Below are 27376 nucleotides of genomic sequence, written 5' to 3'. Positions count from 1 at the left end.
ATCTTAATGAGGTTGTTGATCCCACAGCAGCAGCTTCACATTGCTCCAGAGATCAGACTCACTCAGAGCATCCTGTATCCTCCTGAACCCTTGAGGTATTTAAACTCCGAGCATCCTCAGAGATAACATACAAAATGAGGTAAGAAGGTTGCACTGTGGTTCATACCTTCAGCAATGATACTTTCCTCTCCTGTTATCATTTCACATGCTCTTAGATTTGATTGCGTGTATCTGTTTTATTTTTGCATTATTTCTCTCATTATTTGCATAATCTCTTATTTGAATCATCTCTCATTTTTTATGTTTGTTTATTAAATGTGTTTATGTGCTTTTTCCTGCTATCTATACGGACCTATAATCTTTACCAATCCAGTGAAACCAAAGTGTTCATAAAAAGCACATTACATTTTTTATTTTAGCAAACAGGAAAACAGGAGGGTGGGGGGGGGGTACACAGAAGCAACCAGAGTGGAGGGGCTTATCATGAAATGAAACTAAGGGAGCGTAACAGACTGGAAAAAGAGAACCAGGGGAAGCATATTACATTTTTAGCACACAGGAAAATGGGAGGGGAGGGGAGGGGGGGGGGGGAGGAGGGAGGACACAGAAGCAACCAGACTGGCGGGACTTATCATGAAATGAAACTTAAGGATCATGACAGACTGGAAAAAGGGAACAGATACTAGCAAGCACATCACACTTGATTATGGATCAGAGAACAGTGCTGTGAAAGACATTTATAACATTATAGATTAGCTGGTCGAGAGGTGTGTGAGTTTTTCTTCCAAAATCTTTAGCTGTAAAAGTTTGTAATATTTACTATTTTGCCAATGCAAGAAACAATTGGGTGCTTGGAAGAAATTACTTATTATTGTTATCACATGACGGGCCAACTGAAGCTACACACACATTCAATATTCTCATCACCCCAGATAATCATTCATGATCATTTCGTATCCTAAATAGTCAATGTTATTAGAGATCCATCACTTGGGATCCATCTTGCTAAACCACTGCCGGTATTCTGTTGTAAGTTCCGACACTTGTCCGTGTACAGATTGGATCCGCTTGAAACTGATCTGGTTTGGTCATTTTTTTTTTCCCTCCGTTTTTAACTTTTGGAATATGTTTGCAGCAAACGTTTCCAGTCCGTGGAAACGTACACCCGGGGGGGGGATGCAAACTGGAGTGGGTAACAGCCAGGATGGGGTGGCAGCGTTCGGCGGGGAGGGGGGTCACTCCCCATCCCTCACCTGGGTCCCTGTCCCCGCCCCCTCCAGCTATTTGCGCAAAACTTGTTAAAATGTAATGTTGGCAGTGAGTGGGGAACCTTACCTTCTTTCCTTGCGTTCCACCGCTCGCCGCTTGACTTCCTACAATGTCGCCCCCTATACTTCAGAGGGCGGTATTGCAGGAAGTGGCGGAGGAAGTAAGGAGAGAAGGTAGGCTTCCCCGCTCACTGCCGACATTTTATCATTTTTTTCACAAATAGCTGGAGCGGGGATGGGAAACTCAAGTGAGGGGGGGGGTGACCCCCATCTCTGACGACCGCTGCCACCCCCGTCCTGGCTGCTACCCCCTCCAGCATGGCGGCCTCCTCTCTCCCTACAGGCTGGGACATAGAAAACAGATCCATTTCTGTGTTCAAAGCTGCCTGTGTAGAGGGGGGTCCAATTTACTATTGATTTTCACTTCCCCTCTGTTTTCGGGGTCCGTAAAAATCATGCAAATCCGGACAGTCCTTTCAGTTTTTCAAAACGGATCCCCCTGAAGGCAAACAGATTCGATTTGAAACTGAGTGAAGAAGGCTGCTAGTTTTATAACATTGGTATCCGTGGCTCCGTTTTTGATCCTGACCAAAAAACGGAGCCACGGATAAGTTTTTAAATCAAGTGAGAATCTACTCTAATTTGAACCATGGCTGCATAGTGCCACTCACCTAAAGCTTAGGCAATCATGGGGATGCTAAGAGGGAGGATTATGACACGCAATCTTTCGTCTTAGTAAACCTGGGTCATAGAGTCCGAATGTTTTAATGAGATATAATATGACAGGACTTATAGATAGAGCTGGCCCGAACCTCCAATTTTCGGTTCACTAACCGGGTTCGCGAACTTCCACAAAAGTTCAGTTCGTGCAAACTTTCGTGAACCGCAATAGACTTCAATGGGGAGGCGAACTTTGAAAGCTAGAAACCCTTATGCTGGCCAGAAAAGGGATGGAAAAGATGTTTCAAGGGGTCTAACATCTGAGTTTTTGCATGGAGGAGTGGGATAGACGCCAAAAGTCCCAGTGAAAAGTCTGGATTTGACGCAAAACAGCGTTTTAAGGGCAGAAATCACATTGAATGCTAAATTACAGGCCTAAAGTGCTTTAAAACATCTTGCATGTGTATACATCAATCAGGGAGTGTAATTAGAGTACTGCTTCACACTGACACACCAAACGCACTGTGTAATGCACCGCAAACAGCTGCTTGTGTTGTGACAGCCGTGCTGGACTGGTGCGCACCGTGGCGAGATTGCTCTTCCTCAGTGATATCAGGTAATGTCTGACTGCCTTATCAACTTTCGATGGTTCTTTCTCTACCATTGTTAAAGCTTACATCTATTTTTATTAAATTACATTTTCTGCTGGCTGTTCAGTACCTGTAATGAGAAACTGTTATGGAGGGCAAGTCTGCCATTGTGAGTGACTACGGGTAATCAGGGTTCGATTCCGGTCTGGAGTGGGAGCCTGAGAACCAGCTACCACCACCACACATCCAAGTAAGGACCCACTTGCTGTATAAGTAATGTACCTGCCCTGACCATGCTTTGCAGACCAGGCATCTGTGGTCAGATGGACCCTTGACCCAACGCTGTGTGCCAGAGATGACACCACTTGCCTTTAACGAGAATCTGTTATGGAGGGCAAGTCTGCCATTCATTCAACTGTGTGAAACTTTCGATGGTACTTTCTCAGTAACATGGTGACCACGGGTAATGGCCGGGGAATCCTGGTTCGATTCCGGTCCAGAGAGGGAGCCTAAGAAACGGCTACCACCACCACACATCCAAGGAAGGCAGCAGGCACGCTGTGGGCAAAGGAGCAGGAACGGCTACCACACATCCAAGGAAGGCAGCAGGCATGGCATGCACGTCCCGAGGTAGTGACCAAAAATAAAAATACAGGAGGACTTTTGAGGCCCTGCTGTATATGAGATGAATCAACTTTAAATCCTTTAACGAGAATCTGTTATGGAGGGCAAGTCTGCCATCCATTCAAGTGAAAGGTATGCACTGACTGCCAGGTATAATACAATGTGCAGTCAAAGATGCAGTGAAAGGTATGCAGTGACTGCAAACAGCTGTTTGTGTAGTGATGGCCGTGCTGGACTGGTGCGCACCATGACGAGAGTGAAGGTGATGGCGGCTCTCCAGCCCATATGGTCGCCGGGCTAAGGTAGCTGAAGGACAGAACAGTGACTGTCCAGCTGATCATATTTGGTCTGTCCACAATGAAGCAACAACCTTATTATCATGGGTGTGCCCTCCCCCCCCCCCCCCCCCGACACACTCATATAGCCGTCGGTCATTGCTTCATTGTGATACGCAAGCCCCTTCACCGCGGCAAGGTAATGATCACGAAGGGGAATTGGCACATGTACATGCCTTCTGTTTTGTTGTTGCAGCTGCAGTGCAGTCAGAAAAATTAGGCAGGCATGTACACGCACCAGAAAAATTAGTATAGCGGCCGCTGCTAGCAGCGGCCTTAAAAATTCGGGAATCCACCTGGAGTCCTGGATTGGTGGTGACAGGGAAGGCAGTCAAGCGGCCTGCGGGCAGAGATGCTGTGTGGGGAGCGACTTAGTCTTGGGGCATGCAGGCAGAGATGCTGTGTGTGGGGACTGACTTAGTCTTCGGGCAGGCATGACCGTGCTTTGCAGACCAGGCATCCGAGGTCAAATGAACCCTTGACTCAACGCTGTGAGCCAGAGATGTCACCACTTGCCTTTCAACATCACAGTACAGTTTAGGTATCGCCTTTTTTGAGAAAAAATCGCAGCCTGGTATCTTCCACTGCGGAGTGTGGCTTTGCTTTTGTGTGCTGCTTTTCCTCAGGTGGTAATCCCATTGCAGTTTGTGCTTTGTAATCATGTGCCTTCATAAGGTAGTTGTCCCTACGCGGGTCTTGGTCTTTCCACGGCTCAATTTTTGGTGACAGAGAGTACAGATGGCATTGTTCTCATCTGAGGCAGACACACACAAAAATTTCCACACCGCTGAGCCCTGGGGTGATGGCACTTTGGTGGTGGCGGCCGACTGAGTGTTAAGTGGGGTGCCAGAATCAGAGCAGGAGGAGGGGAAGATATGTCACGCTTCCGTGCGGAAGCTGAGAAACATGAGGTGTTCTGTGTTAAATAGTCAACTACGTCCTGACAATATTGGAGGTTGATGGCACGTGCCTTCTTCTGAACACTGTACTTTGGTCGAGGGCCGCACGAAATCACGACAGCGCAACCTCAAACAGACCTGCTAGGTGGCCTGCCTCTGCCTTTTGTTTTGTCCATATTGGGGGGGATGAAGTGAAAGGTATCCACTGACTTGACTAATACAATGTGCAGTCACACAGGTGCAGTTAACAGGTATGCACGGAGTGGTATATCACACTGCGTGCACTCACATAGGTAGGTGGGTGCACTGAACACAACAGGTAGGTATATGCAGTGATGGGTATTATAATGTGCACCTGTCACACACAAACAGGTATCGGACAGGCACAGTGACACTGGGTGCGCTCACGTAGGTAGGTGGGTGCACTGAAGTGAACAACAGGTAGGTATATGCAGTGATGGGTATTACAATGTGCACCTGTCACACACACAGGTAGTCACTGAAGGTGCTGGTCCTGGCAGTGGCACACACAGTAGGAATTACCAAGGCTGTTTATGCAACACAAGTGTCTGTGGGACACACACACACAAAAAAATAGATCACAAGAACAAGATTAGCTCTTAAAAAAGCTGTTGAGGGGTGCTTTTTTAGCAATAAGAATCAGCAAGGAACAAGCTAAGAATAGAGATGTGGTGAACGGTTCCCGAACCGTTCGCCGGCGAACATCTCCAAATCCCTGGGGCTCTTACAACTTCCGGGTCGCACTGACCCGGAGTAGTACGCCTATGCTGCCCGGCGGAGCGCGTCCTAGATCGCGCTCCTGTTGCCGGGCACTTTTTGTGAGTGTGTGTGACATCATGATCATGAACGACGTCACGCTCATGCGCAGAGAGTGCCCGGCAACAGGAGCGCGATCTAGGACGCGCTCCGCCGGGCAGTGCAGGCGTACTACTCCGGGTCAGTGCGACCCAGAAGTATTAAGAGCTCCAGAGATGTTCGCCGGGCGAACAGTTCGCCACATCTCTAGCAAAGAAGCCTACAAGAACCTAACTAAGCTTTCCCTAAAGGTCTCTGCACAGCAGCTCTCCCTTCTCTAATTACTGCAGGCACACGAGTGAGTGAAAAGCCTGACGCTGCCTGCCTTTTATAAGGGGGGGTGGGGCTCCAGGAGGGAGTGTAGCCTGATTGGCTACAATGTGCCTGCTGACTGTGATGTAGAGGGTCAAAATTGACCCTAATGATGCACTATGGGGGCGAATCAAACTTCTTGAAAAGAACGCAAACCACCGAAGTTCGCGGGCGAACGGTTCGGGCCATCTCTACTCATAGAACACGTGGTTGGCATGTTAGGGGCTGGAGAATTCAGGATAGATATCTATATTAACCATCCCATTCCACCCTCACCCCTTTGACTTTGACAGGGAAAATTTTTGAAATGGCTGCCACTTGTAGTTTTGAAGTTACAGACATCAAACTTGGACCAAACCTTCTTGATGTCAACAGAATTACAATGAGATTTTTTGGGGGTGCTCTAAAAGTGGGTGGAGCTAAAACAGCCAATTTTCTGCATGCTTCTCTCTACAGTTTTAGGAGTACAGCTATGAAACTTTGTACACCTTGTCGGCCCATTGTGGTATAGGTTTGCATTTGCTTTTTTAAGTGGTCCCACCCCTGGTACCTTAGGGTCGTCCCTCCAAAGACCCCACTTTTTCATTGGAATATTTCAAACAGCTCCATAGCTAAACTCACCAATCTTGAGTCACATTTTCATAGGGTAAATCTGAAAATGTGGGTGGAGCCACAATCTGCCAATCAGATAGTACCCATTGACATCAATGGGAAAATTTGAAAAGCTGATATTCTCATAGTATTAAAGCCCCCAAACTGATGTAAAAAGTCAGAAAAAGTGGGCGGGACCTACAACAGCCTATCAGATACCACCTATGAATTTTCAAGAAGAAGAATTACATTAATGCCATTCTTACACTGTTAATGACAGGGTCCTAAAATGATGTAGATGGTCACTTGGTGACTGGGGTTACAATTTCAGGAAAAGTGGGTGAGCCTACAACAGCCAACCAAATTTTAACCATTGCTTTTAAATGGGAAAATTTTAACTGCAGCCATTCTATAAACTGTTAATGGCAGGGTCCTCCAATTTTGCACAATCGGTAATGACTGGGGTCACTACTGGACAAAATCAGAATTGACAGATCACATTGCACAATGACCCAATCTGATTTGTCCAATAGCGCAATGTGATTGGTCCAATCTGATTGGTCCAATTGTGCAATGTGATTGATCCAATCTGATTGGTCCAATCTGTACGGTCCAATTGTTCAATGTGATTGGTCCAATCTTATTGGTCCAGTCATGCAATGTGATTGGTCCAATGTGATTAGTCCAATCTGATTGATCCAATCATGAAATGTGATCATATTATATAGTACAGCGCTCCCCTACTAATAGAAAGTAGACAATGTATTAAACGTTCGCACTCTGTAAAGCATGACCACATGGAAGGGAATCACCTCTCTGCACACGATAGGAATGCACTGATGAAAAACTTCATATACACACAGAGCCAGTGTGCACAAAAAGGGTTAAATGTTGGCTCTGTGAAGCTGGCCCCCCTACTATGAGCACAAATAAAAATTACATCATGTTTGGTTAGTGCTACGTTTGTGCCCAAAGATCATCTTTCTATCTTTTATAGATTTTGAGATTTTCACATGTTTATAAAGGTTAAAAGTTCACTCAGCACCCCTACAACATGGCAAAGGCTGAGTGAGCCTGGGTGAACTTTTGACTTTTATAAACATGTGAATATCTCAAAAACTATAAAAGATAGAAAGATGATTTTGGCAGCACAAATGAGCACATGCACAGCACCACCCATTCATACCAGTTTCATGTCTGTAGGTTGTTGTATGGGGGCTGGGTGATGATATTGTTTTGGAAATAACAAGTGCTATTATCTTACAAAATGAAAGCAGCGCACATCTTATTTTTTGCAGCACAAATGGGCACAAACATTGCACTAACTAGGTATGATGGAATTTTGATGTACTGATTGTAGGGGGGCCAGACTGTTCACACTCTGTTGGCTATGGAACAGACAAGAGGAAATCCTCGCTCACTATAGGAATGCACTGATGAAAACAAGAACTCATATACACAGCAGAGCCAGTGTGCACAAAAAGGGTTAATAGATGATCACACTCTGTGAGGGATTGAATGTACACAGGGAATCCCCTCTCATAGGAATGTGAACAGTCAGCAAGCAAAAAAGTCAGCTTGCTGACTGCGTCATGTAAAGTGTGAACGCTCCATTATATTAGTAGGGGAGTGCTGTACTATATATATAATCATATTTACCAGTTGGGGAACTGAATTGTTTACAGCGCACCAGTAAGGCGTCTTTCACACAGGCAACTGACAGGAGATGAATTCACTGCCTGTTAGCTGCTCTGCTGCACTGGCCGGGTGCTTGTTAGCACTTGGTACCGACGCTAGATAGGCGGCACTGCATAGAGTGACATCTGAGCACGGCCATAGCCGTGACATGTCATGACTCTCTGCCGCTGGGTGTTGCAATCACATTTAAATTGCTTTAGGCCAATCACAAGACTAATGTTCTGTTTTTCCAATTTCTCTTTCCCCAATTTTATTTTTTCAATTTTTTTTTTCGCATTGTCTAATGCAAAAAAATACTCATAAAATACTCCTCAAAAATCTGAAAAACAAAAAATTAGAAATTGGAAAAATGAACATTGGCATTGATGAAAATCATAATTTCCACGGAATCCGTAAGGGCATTTCCGACCATTCCTAGTGTTCAGTACCACATTCTTCTTTCTAGGATAATAGATGAAGCACTAGTAATGTCCTTACACAGGGCAAATGTTTATAAGCGTGATTCAATTGTAAGAATATTTCCTCACCTACAAATGTAAAAACAAAACTGCTTTCAAAAAATTATTTTATTGTCCCAGCATTCTTTTTTTGTTGTTTGAATGTGGGAGGCATTGTTCATCATCAGTCGTTAGGACAAATGAGAGAAATGACCTGCTTTTCGTAGGTGAAATGACTTCTCACTGATTTCCAGATGGAGACTTTTTTAACATAGGAAAAAAGTAGTTTATAGTTCATTATAACGCATTTTACTCTGGGAGAAATTGCTTCTTAGTTGTTTGTGTTTACGTGTATTTTAAATTTTACGATTTTCACATTAGTGGTCCTTTAAGGATGCAGACTTTGTGGTAAGGTTTAGTAGAAACAGTGAATTTCTTTTCTGTGATTTTCTTAGAGATATAAGGATGGTTTACCCACTAACATATATATGGACAGGGGCATAACTACAGTAGCATTAAAAAGTATGGGAACCCTTTGAAATTATATGGATGTCTGCAAAAATTGGTCATAAAATAAGATCTGATCTTCATCTAAGTCACAGTAATAAACAATAACAGTCTGCGTAAACTAATACCACACAAATAATTAAATGTTTCCATGTTTTTATCGAACACACCATGTAAACATTCACAGTGCAGGGGGAGGGAAAAGGTATGTGAACCCTTGAATTTAATAACTGGTTGAACATGCTTTGGTTTTGATCAGGTCCGTTTCTAGGGCCGTGTGGCCCGTGCGGCCTCCCTGAGCACTAAAGGAGTGGGGGCGCAGTAAAGGAGGGGGAGTCAGCCGCGGGGAGGGCAGCCCAACCTCTCCCTCCCTTCCTCTCTGCGGGCCGCCCTCCGTGCTCCCCCCCTCCGACTGCAGAGTGAGCGCAGGGAAGTGCTGTATACAGACAGCAACTCACCTGCCTGCGTTCCAATCGCCGCTCACTCACCGCTAGTCTCCTCCTCTGCCCAGCTGCTGATACACACGCTGCTTCCTGCTAAACAGGAAGCAGTGTGTGTATCAGCGGCTAAGCAGAGGAGACCAGCGGCGAGTGAGCGGCGATTGGAACGCAGGCAGGTGAGTTGCTGTCTGTATACAGCGCTTCCCTGTGCTCACTCTACAGTCAGACTCGGAGGGGGGAGCACGGAGGGCGGCCTGTGGAGAGGAAGGGAGGGAGAGGTTGGGCTGCCCTCCCCACGGCTGACTCCCCCCTCCATTATGGGGGACGGGTACCTAACTATACTAGGGGGCAGATACCTATCTAACCTATACTGGGGGACACCTACCTAATCTAACCTATACTGGGGACAGCTACCTATCTAACCTATACTGGGGGCAGCGACCTATCTAACCTATACTGGGGGGCACCTACCTAATCTAACCTATACTGGGGCACCTACCTAATCTAACCTATATTGGGGGGCACCTACCTAATCTAACCTATACTGGGGGGCAGCTACCTATCTAACCTATACTGGGGGGCAGCTACCACTCTAACCTATACTGGGGGGCAGCTACCTATCTAATCTATACTGGGGGCACTTACCTATCTAACCTATACTTGAGGCACCTACTTATCTAACCTGTATTGGGGGCACCTACCTATTAGGCCTGAACAATTTTAGGAAAAAAATGAATTTAGCGATTTCTGTCTGAAATTGTGATTTCGATTTGATTCACGATTTCCTTCAAATCAAGCTTTGTTCCGCATCTTGTTACTCCTCTGTCCCTGTTTGTCATTCCTCTGTCCCCCTGTCTCTCCTTGTGCCCCCTTTGCCTCTTTATGCCTCCTCTGGGTCTCTCTCTTGACCCCTTTGTGTCTCTGCGCTTGTTTCTCTCTGTGTCTCTCTTAGAGATGGGCCGAACGGTTTGCCGGCGAACGGTTCCCGGCGAACTTAGGTGGTTCGCGTTCGCCTCCCGCAGGCGAACGTTTCCGGAAGTTCGGTTCGCCCCACAATGCACTATGAGGGTCAACTTTGACCCTCTACATCACAGTCAGCAGGCCCAGTGTAGCCAATTAGGCTACACTAGCCCCTGGAGCCCCACCCCCCCTTATATAAGGCAGGCAGCGGCGGCCATTACGGCCACTCGTGTGCCTGCATTAGTGAGAGTAGGGCGAGCTGCTGCAGACTGTCTCTCAGGGAAAGATTAGTTAGGCTTAACTTGTTCCTGGGCTGGCTGCATACCTGTTCTGTGAACCCACCACTGCATACCTGTGCTGTGAACTCACCACTGCATACCTGTGCTGTGAACCCACCACTGCATACCTGTGCTGTGAACCCACCACTGCATACCTGTGCTGTGAACCCACCACTGCATACCTGTGCTGTGAACCCACCACTGCATACCTGTGCTGTGAACCCACCACTGCATACCTGTGCTGTGAACCCACCACTGCATACCTGTTCAGTGAACCCGCCACTGTATACCTGTACTGTTCAGTGAACCCGCCACTGCATACCTGTTCAGTGAACCTGCCACTGTATACCTGTACTGTTCAGTGAACCCGCCACTGCATACCTGTTCAGTGAACCTGCCACTGTATACCTGTACTGTTCAGTGAACCCGCCACTGCATACCTGTGCTGGGAACCCACCACTGCATACCTGTGCTGTGAACCCACCACTGCATACCTGTTCAGTGAACCCACCACTGCATACCTGTTGTGTTCAGTGAACCTGCCACTGCATACCTGTTCTGTTCAGTGGACCCGCCACTGTATACCTGTTTAGTGAACCCGCCACTGCATACCTGTTTAGTGAACCCGCCACTGCATACCTGTTGTGTTCAGTGAACCTGCCACTGCATACCTGTTCTGTTCAGTGGACCCGCCACTGTATACCTGTTTAGTGAACCCGCCACTGCATACCTGTTCTGTTCAGTGGACCCGCCACTGTATACCTGTTTAGTGAACCCGCCACTGCATACCTGTTCTGTTCAGTGGACCCGCCACTGTATACCTGTTTAGTGAACCCGCCACTGCATACCTGTTGTGTTCAGTGAACCTGCCACTGCATACCTGTTCTGTTCAGTGGACCCGCCACTGTATACCTGTTTAGTGAACCAGCCACTGCATACCTGTTCTGTTCAGTGGACCCGCCACTGTATACCTGTTTAGTGAACCCGCCACTGCATACCTGTTCTGTTCAGTGGACCCGCCACTGTATACCTGTTTAGTGAACCCGCCACTGCATACCTGTTCTGTTCAGTGGACCCACCAAGACTTATTTATAACTTTAGAAAAGGACTATAAATCAGCTGATGCAATCTCAGAGAGGCAAAAAAGCTTATGAAAAAATATTTATTAACACGTATAGAAAAATATCAAAAATACATCATTCTTCAATATCGCAATGATAGGTCTTAGACATGCATAAAACTGGTTTGAATCAACAGACGGTTGTAGCTTTATGGGTATTAAACTTCAAGGCTACGACACATGTTCGTTTCGGGCTTTTTTTGTAAAATTGTATATGCCCTTCATCAGGCCGTGATACCCAGTTCTAAAAGTAGAGATAAAATAAAACATGACAAAACATTAAAATCATAACACGACTCCTCAGGTGCAACAAAAAGAATTGTCGCACAGCAAAGAGACCACCACCAAGTAGGATTTATGGCATGTGCACCAGGTTCAATCCAAAAACCTCCATGCCAGAGTAACCTACATCAGACCAGAAATTGGTGAAAAAATTCATAGAAGAATGTGTCAAGATGAGAATAGTGTAGTACGGTAAGAAAGGAGGGATAGCAACCCAAGAGGAATCAACATAAACCAAGGTAATCCCACCTCATGAGGACTAGTAAATATCAGTCCCCCAGCTAACACGGTGGTCACCAACAGAGAGTGCAGAGTTTATATAGTGCAAGAAGATTGTAACTGGACCGAATGGAGATTAAAAATGATCAACAAACCTGTGTAGCTCAACCAAAGGAAGACCAGTCAGGCAAAAAAAGGCCACTTACTGGGGGCGTCTGACCTTACCAGACGCACAAAACCTAAAACAAAAAATATGAAGACTAAGCAAAAGCCCATTCAGATATACTAAAGCGCCCAAACACGTGATACAACGGCAACCCTCATATGCACCAATGATAAGAGGAACCCCGTAACATGCATGGTTAAGTGGAGCGGTCTCAATATAATATTGTGAACATACATATAAGAATATAGAGGACAAATATGTGAGCATACACATGGATATATGCAAGACTCAATTTATGAGCATACACAGGGCTTAGGATTAAACAGCCCTGCGTGCATAAAGACAAAATATGCCTCCACATTGTAGATGAATTACCTCACTCAGTATACCACATGTATATCACTATTCAGAGCAACATGTCCAAATCATATGTCTAAATAAGGTGGCCTCAAGCTTAGAAGATAAGTTTATACATACAGCATATCACCAAACTATGCAAGATCATATGTACAAAGTAATGCCCAGTTGCTATGGGCCATATGTTTGCAAATAAACGGACCACCAATGTCCAAAATGAAAAAAGGAACCAACTAGTTCTTACAATAAATACAGAGTAAATCAGGGGCATACGAGCAAACACTTACCTTCCCAACGGCTAAGAATGGAAGCTGCAAGGTGGGAACCCAACTAGGAATGGCGTCCCACGCCATTTAAATATTCACTAAACGCTGTCATCAGCCTATCCGGAGCACGCAAAGGCGGAATCCGCCCAAAGCGCATACCTAACCCGGATACGGAGCCCGTGCAAGACAGGGCAACCAATAGAGAACAGTACAGAGAGCGCTGCCCCCTCCCGCAGGAAGCGGCGTCAGATTCCGCAAAAAACAATAAGAATGCTCCTCGTAACCACGCTGGAGCGCAGGAGGAAGTATGTATTAGGAACACCAATCAGAGTATAAGAAAAGCCACTCATAGCCTCGCTGGAGCGCATAGGGAGGTATGTATATGAAGGAAAAGCCTCTACAACACAACAATACTATCCACAGGTAGAGACACAAATAAGAAAATAGGAGCAAATTCAGGAGGACATATTTAAAGGGACATGACAACAATACATCAGTATAGAAAAACATAAATAAAAACCAAATTCGAAGACATCCCATCATATGGGTAAATCTCACCAATACAAAACAATAAACAAGAACTGTATAATGTATCACATGTCTGGGCGCCGCATCAAGAACAGACAGCTAAAGTCTCAAACCATTGGCACGAGCCCCACAGAAATGGTGACAAAGATCAATAATCCATGGTCCAGATTGCCTCAAATGAAGGAAGCTATAAGAAAAGAAAAATGAAACACATCACTGACATAAGGCACCTAGACAAACACAATAAATTTAAATCTAAACAAGCATATAGTACGTTTAAATGGACACAACTACAGTGGTCTATATTCAGCATTGTGTCCAGCTGGCATCAGTGTCTGTAAGAATCTGATCCAGCGGGCCTCTTTATGCAACAAGATGGACTCTCTATTTCCACCCCTCCTAGGGGGAGGAACAATGTCCAGAACACAAAATCTCAGTTGATTCGCCGAGTGGCCCATCAAAACAAAATGCTGGGCCACCGGGGAGTCAATCTGGGACGGATCTAACTTACGTCTTAGAGCAACATTGATTCTGGATCTGTGCTCAATGATACGCTCCTTAACAGGTCTAGTGGTTTCCCCCACAAGGACTGTGTTTTGATCCTTCACAATAAAAAGGACTGTATCTCAAGATATTTTTGATAACTGTTCAGTGGACCCGCCACTGCGTACCTGTTCAGTGAACCTGCCACTGTATACCTGTACTGTTCAGTGAACCCGCCACTGCATACCTGTTCAGTGAACCTGCCACTGTATACCTGTACTGTTCAGTGAACCCGCCACTGCATACCTGTGCTGTGAACCCACCACTGCATACCTGTGCTGTGAACCCACCACTGCATACCTGTTCAGTGAACCCACCACTGCATACCTGTTGTGTTCAGTGAACCTGCCACTGCATACCTGTTCTGTTCAGTGGACCCGCCACTGTATACCTGTTTAGTGAACCCGCCACTGCATACCTGTTTAGTGAACCCGCCACTGCATACCTGTTGTGTTCAGTGAACCTGCCACTGCATACCTGTTCTGTTCAGTGGAAGATGTTTTAAAGCACTTTAGGCCTGTCATTTAGCATTCAATGTGATTTCTGCCCTTAAAACGCTGCTTTGCATCAAATCCAGATTTTTCCCGGGGACTTTTGGCATGTATCCCACTCATCCATGCCCCCCTCCAGGTGTTAGACCCCTTGAAACATCTTTTCCATCACTTTTGTGGCCAGCATAATTATTTTTTTTTTTCAAAGTTCGCATCCCCATTGAAGTCTATTGCGGTTTGCGAACTTTAACGCGAACCGAACGTTCCGCGAAAGTTCGCGAACCCGGTTCGCGAACCTAAAATCGGAGGTTCGGCCCATCTCTAGTCTCTCTTTGTGCCCCCTCTGTGGCCCCTCTGTCCCCCAAGCTGCATCAGTTCTGGACATAGCTTCAAGCACGAGTCCAGCGATGCCCCTCTATCCACTTCGCCTCCTGCAGGCTCTAATGCACGGAATACTTCCTGTATGTCATGTGACATACAGGAACCCAGAGTTTTGCCGATCACAAGAGCTGGCAGACGGCGATAGAGGACGGACAGCGTTTTGACTCGTGCGGAAGGTATGTCCAACGCTGTGGGCCACATGCGTCGGGACTTTGGGGAGGTTTGAAGCCACTTCTTCAAACTTTCCCAATGTGGAAATGACGTGATCGCGATAATTGCCGCTTTGACGATTCCGAAATTGTGATCTTGGTAATCGCGATTTTGGTTTAAATTTGATTTATCTTTCAAGCTGACTACCTACCTAGCTAGCCTATACTAGTGGCAACTATACTGGCTACCTATATTGGAGGCACCTACCTAACTAATCTATACTGGGGGCACCTATCTAACCTATGCTGGGGGCAACTATTCTGACTCCCTATATTAGAGGCTCCCACCTAGCTAACTTGTACTGGGGGCACCTACCTATCTAACCTATACTGGCGGCACCTGCCTATCTAACCTATACTGGGGGCAACTATACCGGCTACCTATACAGGAGGCACCTACCTGGCTAACCTATACAGGGAGCAACCAGTGGCGTTCCTACCATTGGGCGCAGGGGGGCGTGGCGCCCCAGGTGACTGACAGCCAGGGGGGTGTCGCCACGACCCCCCATTGCAGAGCAGGAGGGGAAGAGCAGCGCTAGAAGGAGGGGTGACAGGGATAGCGGTGGGGAGGGGGGACATATCCCCCCCTCCCTCACCTGGGTCCCGTCCTTCTGCCTATCTTCCCCTCCAAAATGACAGCGGGGGCAGCGGGCAGCAAACAGGCAGGGCGGGCAGGTTCGCGGGCAGAAGTCAAGTGAGTATTCTCCGTCCCCACTCCTCGCCGCTATCCCTGTCACCCCTCCTTCTAGCTATACTGGGGGGGCCACTGTACTACTTACAATGGGGGCCCATACTACTTACACTGGGGGGGGCACTATACTAGCTACACTGGGGGCCACTATACTAGCTACACTGGGAGCCACTATACTACCCACACTGGGAGCAGCTATATGGGGGGGGGGCACTATAATAGCTACACTGGGGGTCACTATACTAGCTACACTGGGGGCCACTTTACTAGCTACCTTGGGGACACTATATTAGCTACACTGGGGAAGGGGCACTATACTAGCTACAATAGGGGCCACTATACTAGCTACACTGGGAGCCACTATGGGGGCCACTATACTGGAAGCAGCTATACGGGGGGGGGTCACTATACTAGCTACACTGGGGGCAACTTTACTAGCCACCTTGGGGCCACTATACTAGCTACACTGGGGGCAGCTATACTACCTACACTGGGGGCCACTATAGTAGCTAAACTGGGGGCCACTATAGTAGCTAAACTGGGGGCCACTATAGTAGCTAAACTGGGGGCCACTATACTACCTAAACTGTGGGCCACTATACTAGCTATACTGGAGGCCACTATACTAGCTATACTGGGGGCCACTATACTAGCTCCACTGGGGGCAACTATACTACCTACACTGGGGGGCCACTATGCTACCTATCTTGGGGGTAGCTGTATTGGGGGCCACTATACTAGCTACACTGAGGGCAGAAGCACTACCTACATTGGGGGCAGCAGCTATGCTGCCTATCCTGGGGGCAACTATACTAGCTATACTGGGGGCAGCTATACTGGGGCAACTATACTACCTTCACTGGGGGCAACTAACTACCCATACAAGGGGGCAACTGTGCTAGCTACCTATACTGGGGGCAACTTTATTACATATACTGGGGTAACTATATTAGCTATATTGGGGGCACCTATACCTGGCATTACCCGCCGTGGCGCGCTTAGTATGCCACACTCGCTATGCTACACTCGGGTGTCTTATAATACCCAGCACTGGGTGTCAAATGCTCTAGGTACGCCACTGAGGGCAACTATACTGGGGCACCTATGCCTGGCTACCTATACTGGGTGGACCAATAGCCGGGCACCTATACTGGGGCACCTATGGCTGGCTACCTATATTGGGGGACCTATAGCTGGCTACCTATACTGAGTGCAACTAGACCTGGCTAACCTATACTGCGGGCACGTATACCTGGCTCCGCGAGTGGGGGGGGCGCAATTTTTACACCCTCGCCCTGGGTGCATTTTAGCCTAGAAACTGCCCTGGTTTTGATGTTGGTGTGCTGTGCCTTTTTTTTCCACACATAGTGTTTTGTCTGTTTCTTCCAAACAACTCAACTTTGGTTTCATCTGTCCACAAAATATTTTGCCAGTACGGCTGTAGAACATGGCTAACAGGGATGTTAGCATATGCCAGAGACTTTTGTAAGTCTTTAGCTGACACGCTAGGATTCTTCTTCACCTCAATGAGCATTCTGTGCTGTTCTCTTGCAGTCATTTTTACAGGACGGCCACTACTAGGGAGAGTAGCAGCAGTTCTGAACTTTCTCCATTTATAGACAATTTGTAATACTGTGGACTGATGAACAGCAAGGCTTTCGGAGTTACTTCTATAACCCTTTCCAGCTTTATGCAAGTCAACAATACTTAATTGTAGGTCTTCTGAGAGCTATTTTGTGCGAGGCAGCATTCACATCAGGCAATGCTTCTTGGGAATAGCAAACCCAAAACTTCTGTGTGTTTTTTTATAGGACAGGGCAGCTGTAACCCACATTTACAATCTCATCTCATTGATTGGACGCTAGCTGGCCAACACCTCACTCCAATTAGCTCTTGGAGATGTCATTAGTCTAGGGATACTGTGAGGAAAAGCGGAAAAGCCGCCGTCTCTCGAGGTGAGGCGGCTGTTTCCGCGTCCAGCAGCGCGTCTCAACGCGGAAAAACCGCCGCAAGCCGTCCAGGCAGAGCGGCGGAATCCGCATTGGTAACAGCGGAATCCGCATTGGTAACGGCGGAATCCGCATCAGAGGCGGCCCCCGCATTAGATACATTGCATGACAGTACTGGTGTGGCTGGGACTGATAGTCCACCAAGATTCAGACTTACACGCGCGCGAGCACAGAGGCAGAGTTTAAATAGCAGTTAGAAGGGTGTCGGCTGACCAGCTGGGTCAGCTGACAAATTCCACTGCTCTCATTGGACCAGCAATTAAGGAGGTCCTGGAAAGGTCCTAGAGTATTTATACTGCTGTTTGTTCATTTGCTCTTTGTCTGGCGTGCGATCACATACGTGGGAGCACCCAGATCCGTAGTCAGATCCGCAAGTGTGCCGGGACCAGCTGGAGCTGTAATCCTACACTTAGCTAGATTCTGTTGATAGCTAAAGTACTAGTTTGATTGTGATTATCTGTTATGACTTTTGCCTGCCTTGACTATCCTCCTGAACTCTGATCTTGCACCTCGATATTTCTGATACTCTGTTGCCGAACCCCGGCTCGTTCCTTGACTCTGCTTCTGCCTCCTGATTTTGTACCCCGATATATCTGATACCCCGTTGCTGAACCCTGCCTGTACTTTGACTCCGCCTTTGCCTTCTGATCTTGTACTTTATCTGTCCGTGTGTGTACGACCTGGCTTGTCCGACCTCGAGAACCGACCTTACCGTTAGAGGCGGTTCCTCGCTCTGTTAGCGATCCTTCCTCCTGAGGGTCACTTTCAGATATACCTTCCTACTGTCAGTCTGACTCCTCCCGTCTTGGAGAGCTCAGGTCTGCGGAAGGAATCTGTGCAGTACTCCTTGCTGCATTGAGGCCTTGTCCTCTAAGTGTTACTGTTACACCAAACACTACACTCTACTCAGGTGAACAGAGGTTAGTTTGTATATCGGATTATCGGTGAGACTGCAGATCACTTATAATCTGGTATATATCTGTATTTCCGGTGATACTGCAGATCACCGGTAATCAGATACTCTCTGCGCCCACCGATCGTTACAGACACACATACATTTTCCACCTGCACTGTGAATGTTTACATGGTGTGTTCAATAAAAACATGGAAACATTTAATTATTTGTGTGGTATTAGTTTAGGCAGACTGTTATTGTCTATTGTTGTGACTTAGATGAAGATCAGATCTTATTTTATGACCAATTTGTGCAGAAATCCATATAATTCCAAAGGGTTCACATACTTTGTATTGCTACTGTATAGGGGAGTAGTCCCTTCAATTGCAAGGGTGTCCAGAACTGTGGGGGAACCCCTACTACGAACCTTTCCTTTCTCCGATACAGGGACCCATCCTCTGGATCAAGCGTTTTGGGACTACACTTGTAACGATCATGATGGCCACTATTTTTTATGACCCTTGTAAGATGGGCCCCCGAGCCTGTGAAGTATACCGGGGGAGGCAAGGTAAGAGGAGTGTACTCTGGGGGGCCCTATCAAAGTCATGCTGGAGGGCCCCATGAGTTGTAGTTATGCCACTGCACATGCATGTAGCATTATAGCATGTACTAAGAAAACTTGTGACTTGCATAACATATACAGTATATAACATGTGTTTTGTGTGACTGTAGTAATTAATTATTTGGTTTTTCTATTATAGTGCCCCATCTAAAACTGCCTTGAAGACCAGGCTGTTGCAGTTAAAATGCCATTTTACTTGGCAGCTTCTAGAAAAGGATAGTGATCCTGATAACCTGGAAGACAGACTTGACTACCAACTCAAATACTGGGACACAAAGAACAAATATATGGTGTACAATCTACTGGCCTACACAAAGTATCTCAAAGGTGATTACACAGAAGCCATCAATAAGCTAAGTGAAGCAGAGGAGGCAGTTAAAGAAAGCAACACAGGTGCAATAGGCAGACGTTATCTGGTGACTTTTGGAAACTATGCCTGGGTATACTACTACATGAATCAGTATGAAGATGCTCAGAGGTATATAGTTAAGATAGACCACATTCATGAAGAGCTCAAGAGTTCCCCACTTGGCACTGAAGACATTGCAGAGATTTATGGAGAACAAGGGTGGGCACTTTTAACATTTTTTGGGCAATATTGCCAGAGAGCAAAAGAATGCTTTGTGAAGGCTCTAGAAATAGATCCAGAAGAATCTGCATGGCATTCTGGCCATGCCATAGCACTCTACCGCTTAGAGGATCTCAGTTGGAAAAGTGGTAGGAAATGTCTAGCTTCTGAATGGAAATCACAAGACTTCTTACTACAGGCCGTGACATTAGATCCAAAAGATGCCATATTGAAGGTACTTCTTGCATTGAAGCTGCAGGACCTACGCAGACAAAATGAAGGAAGAAAATACATACAAGAAGCTCAACAGCAAGCCCAAAGTTCTCCATATATTCTTCGATATGTGGCCAAGTTTTACAGAAGAGCAGGGCTGCAGGATGAAGCGTTGGATGTCTTACAAGAGGTCTTAGCCATTATGCCAACCTCTGGCTTTCTTCACCACCAAATAGGCATATGTTACAGAAAGAAAATGATCGATGCAAAGAAAAATTTTGGAAGTCGGTACGCAAACACTGAAGAAATTGATGAATTCATTCACAAGGCAATTTTTCACTTTGAGAAGGTGTTGGAGTACAAGAAAACATTTGTGTATGCCCACACAGACCTGGCACACATGTACTGTGAAGCAAAAGAGTATCAGAAAGCAGATGAAACATTTCAAAAAGTCCTTCAATTCAAAAATCTTACAGATAATGAGAAGCAGCAGGTCCATCAAAGATATGGGACCTTTCTGGAGCAACGCATGAAATCTCAAAGTAAAGCTATAGAGCATTATAAAAAATCTTTTCAGATACCAGGTCCATGTTTATCCAAGGATATAAGTGAGAAAGCACTGAAAAGACTGGCTGAGGCGAAGATAAAGGTTTACCCTCCTGATGCTTCTGGGTGTGGTTTGCTTGGCTTTGTCTATAAGATTAACGGCAACATAGCAGATGCAATCAAGGCTTATGAGCAAGCCCTGAAATACGATCCAGACAATGAAGAATATCTCAGTGAGCTGTGTGATTTGAGGTTGAAAACATAAATTATGTTTTTAATGCAAGATGAACGAGGTGCATACATTTATAGCAACCTATGCAGCTTGAGTGAATAAGATTTCTCTAGAGATTGCACATCTAGTGGGAATATTGCTAGGGATCTGGCAAATCTGGACTGGATGTTTAAAATGTTGCCTGCTAATAGGTGGTAAAAGAATGCAGCTCTCATGTATTGGGGTGCATTCACTAACATTTACAGTATGTTGCGCTGATAGTCTAACACAAGTTAACGCAAATAGCAACAGTGTGTCATGTGGACACAGTATCCATTACTAATAATGGGGTTGATTCATGAAATAGAGGTAATATTACCATGCACACACAGCTCATGGCAATATTACTGTTACTCCAGTGCGTAAGTACCGCGAGATAGGCTAGTAGTGTGGCCTGCAGTACTCTAGTAGTGCGCCCATCTATGGTAACCCACGCATTACCATAATAGCGGTCGTGTTACTGGAGCACTGCGGGTCACGCTGCTAGCTTATCTTGCGAAAAGGAAGATTATTGCATCGGCACTACAATGAGCACTGATTGGTACTCTGCAGATCTCAGACCTCAGTATGGTATTGCAGTGTACTCTCAATGCAATATTTAAAGAGATGTTTGTGCTAAGTAATATAATTCACACACTGGGGCTCCGGAGCTTGCCTCTGACATGGGGTGCGGGCACAGAGAGCCTGATGGCTGTTTAACCACTTGAGGACCCAGCCATTACCCCCCCCCCCCCCCCCCCCCTTAAGGACCAGCGCTCTACAGCCCCCAGCACACATCAAACATTAGGCAGAGCAACCAGATCGCCCCCCTTTTTTCCCCACTAGGGGGATGATGTGCTGGGGGGTCTGATTGCTCCTGCCTGGTGTGGCTGGCAGGGGGGGGCACCTCAAAGCCCCCTCCACCGCAGGATTCCCTCCCTCCCTCCCTTCCCCGGAGATCGGAGGCTGCACAGGAACGGATCTGTCCTGTGCAGCCTCTAACAGGCTCCTGCCTGTCGTGTGACAGCGATCCCCGGCCGCTGATTGGCCAGGGATCGCTGATCTGGTACAACGCTGCTACTGTTAGCAGCGTTGTACAAATGTAAACAAAGCGGATTATTTCCGCTTGTTTTTACATTTAGCCTGCGAGCCGCGATCGGCGGCCCGCAGGCTATTCACGGAGCCCCCCGACGTGAATTGACAGGAAGCGAGCGGCTGTTTCCTGATTAATTAGCCTGCAGCCGGCTGGTCCTGCAGCTACCACTTTGCCGACGCGCGTTATGAGTGTGCGGTCAGCAAGTGGTTAACACCTTGTGGCGCTTCTTCCGAGACTGTGTCTTGCGGTACTTACACACAGAAGTAACAGTAATATTGCTGTGCGCTGTGTGTGATAATACCGATATTACCGATATTTTATGAATCAACCCCATTATGTGCATCATTTTTTTAAATACTCTATATTAGGGTGCACATTACCACTAGTGCTAGGGGAACTTTATTTATTCACCCAGTTCTCTCTCCCTCTCTCTCTGCTTAAAAATCATCCTTGAGGCAGGGAACACACTTGTCTTTCAGTTTTCTGCGCGCGTTTTCCTGCATACTTTTTCTGCACACCAAGTGCGTTTCTATGCAGGAAAACATGCGCGTTTTTTCACAGCAGCTGATGTAATTGATAGAGAAAACTGACAAGATGTGCAGAATCAGGATGCAGAATGTCAGTTTTTTTTTCTGCGTGCGAACAACATATTAAGTGTGTACTAGCCCATTGATTAACATGAGTTCTCAGTCAAGTGTGTTCCCTGCCTCATTCCTCACACAGCTCACAAATATACTTCACTGTGTCACAGCATGCAGGAAACATGAGGAGGCTGATCTGAGGAGGTAACAGGTAACTAGATGTGTTGCAATGTTGCTGTAATGTAACTAGCAGGGAAATGTGTATACATTATTCCTGACTGACTGGCTTGCTTGTGACTTTTCACTCCAGGCTGCATCTACTTTGTAGGCTGCTATGTGGTGCCGTGCTGAGAGGGAGGGAAGCTGTTTACAAAGGCATTATCAGGATATTTATCAGTCAGAGAAGCAAAGATAATAAAGACACATTGCTGGAATCTTTAACCCCTTCAGGTGGCCACACATCAGGCCAGAGATGGATAAGGATATAATGGGGCCCTAGGCAAGGTAATAGATTTGGGGCCCCCTTGTGGTCCTTTTAGTAAGCTGAAGTGGAGAGAATTCAAAGAAGGTGGCTGGTGGGCCCCGTGACACCCACTATGCCCCAAGCACCTGTCTAGGTTGCCTGGTGGATAATCCTGCTCTGCATCAGGCAACTTGGCGGCCGATCGCCCATCCAATTCGATTACTATAATCAAATTCGATAAAAATCGGTGCTGCCCAAGTGCATGCCCGAACGACAAAGCGACTAATTTCGGGACTGAAATTGGTTGCATGGTCAATCGCGCATGCTGCAAAATGTCGGGCTGAAGTTGGTTGGTCGGGTGCTCAGCGGCACGGTGGACGATTTTGGAATGATCGACAAAATGACGAAACCCCCGGCGCTGCCGCTGCAATGTATATAAGTGCCCCCCCGTGTGTGCATTTATACCTTATCTGTCTGGTGTCAGCGTCTATCTTGCCGGGTTCCGCATACACACTAGCGGCGCATAGCGTCTGACGTCAGGCAATATGCGCGGCTAGCATGTATGCGGCTCTTAGAACTTGGCAAGATAGATGGAAATGGCACAAAGGATGCTACAGGACAGGTAATGTATAAATGCACACACTGAGAGGGCACATTTATACATTGGGAGACAACGGCGGTGTGGATGCGGCGGGCTCAGCCGATTCCCTGAAGATTTCATGCTGAAATCGGATGGGAATCGGCCTGTAGTATGTGGACAGCTTCGACAAGAGACAAATTTATCTCTAATCAGAATCAATTAGAGATAAATTTGTCTCTTTGTCAAATCTGCCCATAATCATCAGGTCCATGGCTACCTTTACCACCATCTGAATAAGAATCTTTCAGCAAGGTAATTGTTAAACTATACACTGAGGAGTTTATAGCAATCCCCCAATCGATTTTCCTATCTTTTCTTATCAATTTCCATGCACTTCTATGAGAAATCAATCAGAAAAACGATTGAAATTAAGAATGAACATGATGGAAATTATCTATCGAACCATCTATGTGCCAAACTATCTTATGGTGTGTACCTTGCATTAGAGCCTGACACTTTTGTATCTAAAACTGACAGAGGATTTTACAGCAGAGAGGCAGAGCTGTGTGAGGAAGGAAATTACTCCTAGTACTTGTGGTAATGTATGCCCTTTGACATGCCTTTAGAACTCATGTGAGAAGGAGGCAGACTGGCACTAGATGTGGGTGGATGGACGCTGGGTTCACCGGATCATGTACTCCATGCTCAACGTGCTTTCCAGAGCATACACTTTTGCAACTGACAGTGAAGAGAGGCAGAGGCACAGTTGAAGCAAATAGAAATACCTGACAGCAAATAGAGATGCCTGACAGCTGTTTCGCTAAAAAAGCTTCCTCAGAGGCAAAAAATGGGAACCCATTTTTTGCCTCTGAGGAAGCTTTTTTAGCGAAACAGCTGTCAGGCATCCCCTCACCCCCACTGTAACCCCGTGTGTCAGCCCACCGTGGATTAAAAGGTATTTCTATTTGCTTCAACTGTGCCTCTGCCTCTCTTCACTGTCAGTTGCCTTTAGAACTCAGTTACACAGAGACAATAGAGTTAATAACAATTATAAGATCTGTCTCCCCACCACTTCTGCTAGGAAAGAAAAAATCATCACTTACTGGTATAATGACACTGGAGATATGGATAGTAGAGATTGGGAAAACTGTTATTATGAACATCATATTTATTTAATTAATGCAAGTGAAAGAGTTAAAGCTTTAAATGTTTTCATAAAGTTGATTTTACCCCAGCTAAATTGGCTCGCCTTTATGGTACATGTCCTAGATGTAAATATACTATATCAATGGAAATGTTATTTACATCTTCTTTTATTGTCCTAATCTGAATGTTTTCTAGAATAATGGGGTTGATTCAAAAAGCTTACTTAATTTTCACCTCAACTTTAAAACGGAGAGCTTATTCATGGGATAAACAGATAAGGGTGCATATGCAATTGCATTTTTCACCTAGGTGACATTTTCACAACTTGCAACTAAAATGCCTTTTAAACCACCAACAAGCAAGAAAATACTCAAAATAATTTTAATAGTACTTTTTCACCTACTTGTTGGTACTTTTTCCATTAAAAAGTGCTAAAAAGTTAATCTTTCTTTGACTGATCCAAATACTTCCCTTCCTAACCTAATGCATGTTTTGTCCTTATTTGAATCCCTATCTGGCCTAAAAGTTAACACTGACAAGTCAGAAGCCCTGTTTTGCAATAAACATTTCTACAGACTACAAGTTCCAATACAAATCCCAATATTTAAGATACCTTGGTATTTATTGTCCAGCGCTGCGTAATATGTTGGTGCTTTATAAATACAATAAATAAATAAATTATTGACTTAACCAATGATGACTCAAAATTATGCAAATTAAACTATGGCCCACTGTTAGCTAACTTGAAACAGGATTTGGAGTCTTGGAAAAAGTATGGAATTTCTTGGACTGTGCGAATTTCTTCAATTAAGATGACCCTACTCCAGAAAATCACATATTTGTTCAGAGTCTTCCCTATCCCAATAAGCCACTCAGATATGCAATCTCAAATATTTAATTTTATTATGGAATGGTAAGAGACCCAGAATAACTAGAAAAATCCTTCATATCCACAAAGCACAAGGAGGCCTGTCAGTCCCTCATCAAATGAGATACTATAGAGCCTCTCAACTGGCCTTTTTACCATACATATATGCTGGAGAACAAACCCCTGCCTGGGTAACTATCAAAAATGACATAATGCAACCGTTGACATGGAAAGGGATACTCTGGTCTAAAATATGGAGAGTTTAACCCCTTTATAATCTAGTTCTTACAGCTTATCACAGTTTGAAGATCTAGAGATCATGTAGGTTTAGATTTAACTACCTAACGACCGCGTCACGCCAATGGGCGTGACCGTGGCGGCAGTCCTAGGACCGCCTAACGCCAATTGGCGTCAAGTCCTGGGGCCGGCTACTGCAGGAGATCGCATGCAGTCTCCAAGATCGCCACTCTGGAGACTGTTAGACGGCAAAACCACCATCTTTCTACTATGTACAGCGCTGTGATCCATGGCAGCGCTGTACTGGGGACAGCTGTGTGACACGGCTGTCCCCCTGGGGCACAGAGAGCGATTGGCTCTCATAGGCTGAAGCCTATGACAGCCGATCGCCGTGATTGGCAGGCGGGGGGTGGGCAGGAGGGAGAGGGGAAAAAAAAAACAAAAAATACTTTATTTCATAAAAAATAAATAGAAATAAATATTTGTAAAAAAAAAAAAACAACAACAAATGGGGGACGATCAGACCCCACCAACAGAGAGCTCTGTTGGTGGGGAGAAAAGGTGGGGGGAGGAAACACTTGTGTGCTGTGTTGTGCAGCCCTGCTACTGTAAGTGACAACAACATAGGAGAAAAGTAATTTATGGCTCATTTTATTCTGGAAAATGTACTTCTTATTTGTATATGTTTGCACATATTTTAAATTTTACAGTTTTTCGCTGTGGTGCCCCTTTAAGGACAGAATTAACTATATTATGCAATGTGAACGTCTCAATGCCCGCATAGCTGATACCTCAGATCAGTTCTGCAAAGTGTGGCAGCCGTGGCTAGATAAGAAATGTTCCAGAGCAGTCTCTGAATCTTGTAGATAATACAGTATAAGTCTCATCCAGACATCTGTACCTGAGAGATAAAAGACCCTGAACTAAACTTAGACACATTTCAGATATTTTTATATATGATGTGTTGACCTGGTGTCACAGTGACACCCCATACAACTCCACTTATACCTTCTTTTATTTTTATTTCTATCTATTCCACGTCTTATTACAGTTCTTCCTTTCAAAAATGGTCCAATAGAGCTCTCAGTCGGGAGCCTATATTTACACTACCTTAATGTAAAATCTGAAAAGTTTTACTGTATGTAATTACTAAACCACAATATGCAAACCTTTATGTTTAAAGTTTATACAGGAATTTTATTCATGGTTATTCTTCTTAACATGATAATTGTTTCCTATGTTATGATATATGTTTGAAAAAGCAGTTTGTATCTATTTTTTATGACTGAAACTTCACTAAAAGCCTTTGAAACTTATAAAGCATTATCACACCCTTTGTACTGCTTAATATAAACATTACCTGTAATTGTTCCTTGGTTGATGTAATTTCATGGAGTTATCTATAGAGTTGCCACTTTCATTCAGGTCATCATTACTGGACTGATTGACTTTCAATATCTTGAATGGGAGAAGCCCCACGGATAAAGTAAATAAAGTAAAAAAAATAATTCTTATAGCTTGCATTGCTTATGTTTGTTTACGTTAGCTTTTGAAGAATACCTGTTTCAATTTCTATTGCTCCAAGTTCTACTTATGGTGTCATGTTACTGAATATGGATGATTTAATGACTGAA

At 45.5% G+C, this 27376-nt stretch overlaps 1 protein-coding gene across 1 annotated transcript; it reads left to right on the top strand.

The window, feature by feature from the left end:
* Positions 1-21: 21 nt before the first annotated feature.
* On the top strand, positions 22-24297 carry LOC137534103 (interferon-induced protein with tetratricopeptide repeats 5-like). Its single transcript, XM_068255464.1, has 2 exons — positions 22-139; positions 19334-24297. The coding sequence occupies exons 1-2, from the start codon at positions 135-137 to the stop codon at positions 20784-20786; spliced, it is 1458 nt and encodes a 485-aa protein (XP_068111565.1). The 5' UTR covers positions 22-134; the 3' UTR covers positions 20787-24297.
* The last annotated feature ends 3079 nt before the right edge of the window (positions 24298-27376 follow it).

The sequence above is a fragment of the Hyperolius riggenbachi genome, chromosome 10, assembly GCF_040937935.1.
Source record: "Hyperolius riggenbachi isolate aHypRig1 chromosome 10, aHypRig1.pri, whole genome shotgun sequence".
Lineage (NCBI taxonomy): Eukaryota > Metazoa > Chordata > Amphibia > Anura > Hyperoliidae > Hyperolius > Hyperolius riggenbachi.
Note: the sequence above shows the minus strand (reverse complement) of the source record. Positions and strands in the feature narration are given on the sequence as shown.